The sequence below is a fragment of the Vitis riparia genome, chromosome 9, assembly GCF_004353265.1.
Source record: "Vitis riparia cultivar Riparia Gloire de Montpellier isolate 1030 chromosome 9, EGFV_Vit.rip_1.0, whole genome shotgun sequence".
NCBI classification, from domain to species: Eukaryota; Viridiplantae; Streptophyta; class Magnoliopsida; order Vitales; family Vitaceae; genus Vitis; species Vitis riparia.
In genome coordinates, this window is record NC_048439.1 from 12,176,732 (window position 1) to 12,183,500 (window position 6,769).

At 33.7% G+C, this 6,769-nt stretch overlaps 2 protein-coding genes across 2 annotated transcripts; both read right to left on the reverse strand.

Annotated features, from left to right (window-relative positions):
* Positions 1-2,790: 2,790 nt before the first annotated feature.
* LOC117921821 (protopine 6-monooxygenase-like) lies at positions 2,791-5,749 on the reverse strand. The gene is made up of 2 exons (XM_034839778.1): positions 5,540-5,749; positions 2,791-3,460 (listed from the first exon to the last, which is right to left on the reverse strand). Exons 1-2 carry the CDS (start codon positions 5,747-5,749, stop codon positions 2,840-2,842), a joined length of 831 nt encoding a protein of 276 aa, XP_034695669.1. The 3' UTR covers positions 2,791-2,839.
* Positions 5,750-5,935: 186 nt separating this feature from the next.
* LOC117921822 (xanthotoxin 5-hydroxylase CYP82C2-like) lies at positions 5,936-6,475 on the reverse strand. Its single transcript, XM_034839779.1, has one exon. The coding sequence runs from the start codon at positions 6,473-6,475 to the stop codon at positions 5,936-5,938; it is 540 nt and encodes a 179-aa protein (XP_034695670.1).
* Positions 6,476-6,769: the final 294 nt, after the last annotated feature.

The following is a 6,769-nucleotide window of genomic DNA, read 5'->3' on the forward strand; positions in this document are numbered from 1 at the left end:
GAGAGGATTTCTACCATGGACAACTTGCACATCTCATGCCAAAGGGATCTATAAGGGCGTAACTAAATCCTATGTAGTTATATCCTAAGAGCTTTCCTGCACTGGAACTTGGGTGTGAGGCAAAGGCCTTATCATTAGTGGGGAAGCATTCTTTAACAGCCTCACAGATGCTAACCACAAGTGCATGGTGCGCTCTAAGGCAAATCATGAAGACGGGCTATGCTTATCAACCATGGCCCTAAGGGTTCGGAATTGTTGAAAAGTATCCCAAATTCTTAATTAGTAAAGATTTCTTTTATGTAGAGAATAATTGTATGGAATATTTCCTATATTCATGTTGTTGTAGTATTAGATTTCCTTATAAAATAAAATAAAAAATTATTATGAATATCTTTATAGATATTTTATGTCATGAAGGGAAAAAGTCATAAAATGGAGATGAATTCATAAAGATTATACGAGGTAGATAGATATGTGAGGAAGAACAATGGGACTTGTGGTTTAGGGTGTGAATACAAAGAACAGGAAAACATAAAATGTTTCAGGAACCCAATAATTATATTTAATTTCGTCCTCTATAATATTCTCTCTCATATAGGACGTAGGTATGGTTGGTTGAGCCACATTAAAACTTTGTATACCTTTGTGTTGATGGTTTTATCTTTGTGTTTTTGAATTAATATTGTTTGCATTAAAGCTTTCGTTGGTACAACAAAAATATTGGGGTTTGGCGGCCAGACATTAGATGGCTCTGGGCTTAACCTGCCCTTGCTCTTCCCCATGATTTTAAAAACCAATTGGTCTGACTTGTTTGATCGTCGGTCGGTTCGACCACTGGTTGATCACGGTTTTGGTTCAGTTCAATTAATTGAGTCAATGGATGGTTGAATCGAGATCAAACTGGATAAATTGAACAAATCGACCAGTTCTCTTTGGACCGGACAATTCAACCATTTTAATTTTTTTTTTTTACCCCATCAAAACATGTCGTTTTGCTGAGTATAAAAGGTTTCTTTCTCTCCCAAGCATAAACAAATACAAAATAATTCAAATTTATATATAAATATAAATATTTGTATCTACATTTATTTTATAATAATTATTTATAATAAATATGAAATTTATATAATAATTTTTAAAATGTTAAAATAACAAAATATATGGATATGTAATTATAATTTTCTTTTCACCTTCATATTTAAATATTATATGCCTATTATGTTTAATAAAATTTAGTATATTAATACATTTATATTTATCTTTATTATTTAATTTGATATATCAAATATAAAAAAATGAAATATTATTAAAAATTTAATTATATATATATATATATATATATATATATATATAATATATATATATATATATATATATATATATATATATATATATATATTAATTTCTTATAATAATTTTAATACTAATAAAATATAAAATATATATTTATGACATCACCGGTCAATCGTCATTTGATCACCGATTCAACCGGTGAATTATGGACCGATAACCTTTTCGATTTAATCTCTAATCCTGTTCTAAAAATATTGTTTTTTTCTAGCAATAATGCAATAAAACCAACCCCAGAATTCCTAAAATTGATAGTAACTGAGAATGTTAATCCATGGTGGATTGTGTGCGACTTACTACTCTAACTCAGTATTTAGATTCAAACTGGTGGGTACAACTTTGCTTTTCGTCCCTCTTGACACCTTTTTCTTTCTAATTATAATATTCTTTAATTTTTGTTGGTAGCGAATGACAAATATAGTGTTGATACGATTGTGAATTGACTCCAACCATAGAAAACAGTATCAAAGAGCCTGTTTCAATCTACAGTGTGGATACCATTCGGACGTATTCCACCACAACCTCAATCCGATCAAGCAAACAAAAGATGAACCTCGTTTGATTCACCTATATTGAGAGTTTTTGTACGTCTCTCTGCTTAAGGTTCACTGAATCCCTCCCAGCACTTCATATCTTAAAGAAGAAAAAAAAAAAAACAAAAGGGTAAAGAAATAAGGTATTAGTGGCTCATGAGGACATGCCACGTGTAGTGCTGGCTGATAGCTAAACATTTCCAACAGCCCGCCTTGTCATTCGGTTTTGGGCAAGAATGAAAATATCTTGGTTAAATTTTATTAGTGTATAAAATTAATTTCAATTTATTATAAAATCTAGATCCTTTTTAATAAAACTTAATATTTATTATTTAATGATTTAAGTTGATATTAAATTAAATTATTTTAAATTATTAATTTAAAATTTATTATTTATTTTTTACTCTTAAGTATTATGATTATTTGTTAAAATTAATCTAAATTTATTTTAAGTTAATAAATTGATATATTTACTTTTTTAGTTGTAATAAATGTTTATCATCATTAATTTTAATTATTATTTATTTTATTAATTTTAAATAATAAATTTACCTATTAAACATTCGTATTTAAAGTATTGTGGATATATAAGGTAATCTAAAAAATATTTACTAAAAAAATTAAATATGAATGTAGAGTCATAGTTTTAAATATCTCAAAAAAAAGAATCATAATGTAAAGTTATGGCCGTTAAATATCTCATTAGATGTAGGCAACCAAAATAAAAGATATTTAGAATTAAGAATAAATTAACTAGGATTTAACACTTAAAATTATTTTTACTTTTAAATTGTAATATTAAGTTATCATATCAAATATACTTAATTTAATGAATAATTTAAATCAAGTGATTCACTCAATTTAAGTCATTAATGTAACTTATTGTTATATATATATATATATGGATGTTTAACTTTCGACATATTTTTCCATCGATGTTTATGCAGCAGCCAACACTAATAGAATTGAGAAGGAAGGCGTGGGGTGAGCATGACTTCCAGAGGAGTCAGCTTAGCCAAGGTAACACTCAGGCCTTCTCTCATGTCCACCGGAGCGTTCAATGGTGTTGACAAGTCAAACCCTTGAAGCAGCTGACCAATCACCAAGGGTAACAATTTTAAGGCCATGGTGATCCCTGGGCAAGATCTTCTGCCAGAACCAAATGGGATGAGCTCAAAATGCTGCCCCAAAACGTCTAAATCCGCATGGGTTGTCAGAAACCTTTCCGGCTGAAAATCTTCAGGGTCGGACCAGACACTTGGGTCACGGTGCAACTTCCACGCATTCACAAACAAGCGGGTGCCTTTTGGAATGTGGTAGCCAGCAACATGACAGTCTTCCATGGCTTCGTGTGGCACAGATAGAGGAGCTGCTGTGTATAGCCTCAGGGTTTCCTTGATAACGGCTTGAAGGTAATGCAGGTTTGGAATATCCGATTCTTCCACCCACCTGCCTCTACCAACTTTTAGATCTAGCTCCTCTTGAGCACGCTTCAAAGCATGTTTATTGTTTAATAATGCAGACAGAAGCCATGTGGAGGTTGTAGCCACAGTGTCAGTGCCTCCCACCATGAGAGTCTGCATAAGTTTAAAATTGTAGAAATTTACCAAAACATTGAAGCCATGATGACCCAAATGCATAAAATACCAAAAAAAAAAAAAAAAAAAGAAAACATTGAAAGTCTTGAAAATATTCAACATCGCTTGAAAAATTAACTTCTTGTCAAATTCCATTATTATATATAGAAAAAGAAGAAGATTTAATTGATGATGATGCATATTTATATACAAATATATTTGAGTTCTACTATAATTCAAATTCTATCTTCTACTCTAATTCAAATTTTATATTCTATTATAAATAAATACCAATATTAAATTAAGGATAACATTAACTTTCCCTGATATGCATGACTGGCAAGATAGAGCTTTGATAAGAGATTCCAATTTTAGTCTTGAGAGAAAGAAAATAGAGATTTCAATTTTGGTCTTGAGAGAAAGAAAATAGATTACAATGTATCTGGTTTTTGTGGAGGACGATCTCCTAGTTTTTGTGTAGGACAATTTCCTTGGATCTAGGGAGCGAGTAGATTCGACCTGGTGACTAAAAGATTAGGCAAGAGTAGTGTGATCTTCCTAAGTCTGATTTCCAAAAACTTTGAGGAACTTGGAGAAAAGAAAGTTTGTTAAAGGACAAGTAGAATTAAGAGTCTTATTTGACATCAAACTATATATAATGTTTTAGAAGCTAATGCAATAGATGATATAAGAGGTAAATGAGAAGGTAGAATATAAGGCAGATCTCAAGTAGAGGTAAAAGAATATGAGCATGTTTGTTTTCCCAAGACAACATATGTAAGAAAGCAATGAAATCTTTGAGGAAGCTTTTAGAGAAGGAGAGAGAAGTAGAATTGAAGGCAATAAAGAAGTATATATTAAATTAAGGGAACTAATACTTGTAGGAAGCAAAGAAGAAGAAAATTCTGGTGGGTTTGAACTGGGAAAATTTGGAGCTCTTGGCCTTAAAGAGGTATTGAAATTAAGATATTGCATTAGAGACAATGAAGAAAGAGACATTGAAATTAGGATATTAGACCATAGGGAAGGAGGCATTGACAATCCATAAGCATAGCAAGGTCACTACCATTTGTTGTAAGGGTAGGGGGAGACATGCAAGGCCTAAGCCCTGCACCTTAAATTGTTCCAAGTTGAGATTGCTCCAAGTTGAGAATAGGGTTAGGATTCTAATACCATATAGAAAATAAAGGACAATATAACATATTATTCTCATTGATGATAATAGATATTTATATACAAATACATTTGAGTTCTAACATAATTCAAATTTTATCTCTTACTCTAATTCAAACTAATAGCAAATGTTTACTCTAATTCAAATTCTATATCTATTCTAATTCAAACTGATATATGATAAATATATAAATACCAATATTTAAATTAAGGATAACATTAATTTGGATTGTCCCCGTTGTGGTGGCTTGACTCAAACCATGGAAAACAAGGGCTAGAAGCAAATTCAAGGACCCCCCTGGTTCATTCTATAGTGCACATACCATCCCACGTTATTCCACCACAACCTCATTCCAATTAAGCAAACAACTTGGAAAAACTATTTTTAGTGATATATATAATGACCAAAGATGCAGAGTCATCGGATGGAAAACGTATTCATATCATTATTTTGACGACTATAAATGAAAAGGACGAGAAAATAATAAAAAAGAGGAACCTCGTGTTATTCACCTCTATTTTGAAAGGGTTTTTATATAGATTTTTTTTTTTGTTTACTCTCTCTTTTATATACCCGTGACCATGCATAGGTTCAGTGAATCCACCCAGCAATTCCGACTAGCAGCACATAAGGACATGCCATTGGGTTTTAGGAAATGCTATTGGGTTGAGGTCGATTTTTACATCTTACTTTAAAGTAAATTTGTGAAAATTTATTTATTTTATTTAAATTAAAATGATTGAAAATTTTAATCAAAATTTTATATACCTTAAATTTGAATTATTTGTAAAGGATTTTTCTATGTTTTTTTTTTTTTTTTTTTTAATTTTACTTTTAAAGTTGGTTGCAAAAATACACTTTTCCAAGGAAGAAGGAAGCAGTACATGGATAGGGGAGGAGCATACCATTACTGTTGCCTTGATGACTGTTTCCCTTGAATGGCCAAACATGGAAGTGTCTTCAAGCACCGATAGCATCACATCAATTAAATCCTGCCTCTTGCTGCCCTCGCTGTTGAGCCTCATCTCATGTTCTTCCACCCAACCTCCCACAAGAGAGTCCGCTTCCTTCGCCACCCGCTTCATCGACCCAAATACCCTTGTGAATCCATCCATTCTACACCTGGAATGGCATCCGACAAAACAAAGGCCCCCCTAGAGAGAGGAATTTCTGAATTGTTGCTATGGCCCGCCTTGCTTCCTCGTTTCCATGGCCAGAAGTATTGAAATACCTCTTCCCTGCGATCATCTTTAGGACTATATTGAAGCTGAGGTGTTGAAACCATTCACTCATCACTACCTTTACTGGATGGACCCAGTCGCTGCCTTTTCCAAGTGAGTACAAATCTTTGATGGAAAGATCCAATTCCGAAATCTGCACACATGCTTTAATGTATCGAGGCGACGGGCTGAGAGGATTTCCATCATGGACAGCTTGCGCATCTCACGCCAAAGGGCTCCATAAGGGGCGAAACCAAATCCAGCGTGGTTGTATCCTAAGATCTTTCCTGCACTGGAACTTGGGCGTGAGGCGAAGACCTTATCATTAGTGGTGAAGCATTCTTTAACAGCCTCACAGCTGCTCACCACAAGTGTTCGGTGCACTCCAAAGCGGATCATGAAGACGAGGCCGTGCTTATCAGCCATGGCTCCAAGGGTTCGGAATATTGGGGTTTGGCCTCGTAGTAGAGGAAGGTGACCTAGAAATGGCCAGGCACCAGATGGCTCTGGGGCTGACCTGCCCTTGCTCTTCCCAGCAAGAGTCATAACTCTCCATACACCATACAACAAAACCAACCCCAGAATTCCTGAGATTGCTACTAACTGAGAAGGGGTATCCATGTTGATCGTCTGAGACTCTGCTGATTCACTATTTAGGTTCAAACTGGCTACAACTTTCCCCAGTCTTCCTCCCTCTAGACGCCTTTTTATTTATTTAAATATTGTTTAATTATTAAATTCATTAATTTCAATAGGGACAGGTCAAGCATCCGTTAACTATAATAATATAATATATCTATGCACAAAGCCCAATAATTGAATATCATACTATTGCAGCATCGAACAGCGTGACCCGGGCCACCCGGCCGGTTCTGGTGAACCGCTCCCCTTTCGCACCCCTAAAATAAATTAAAT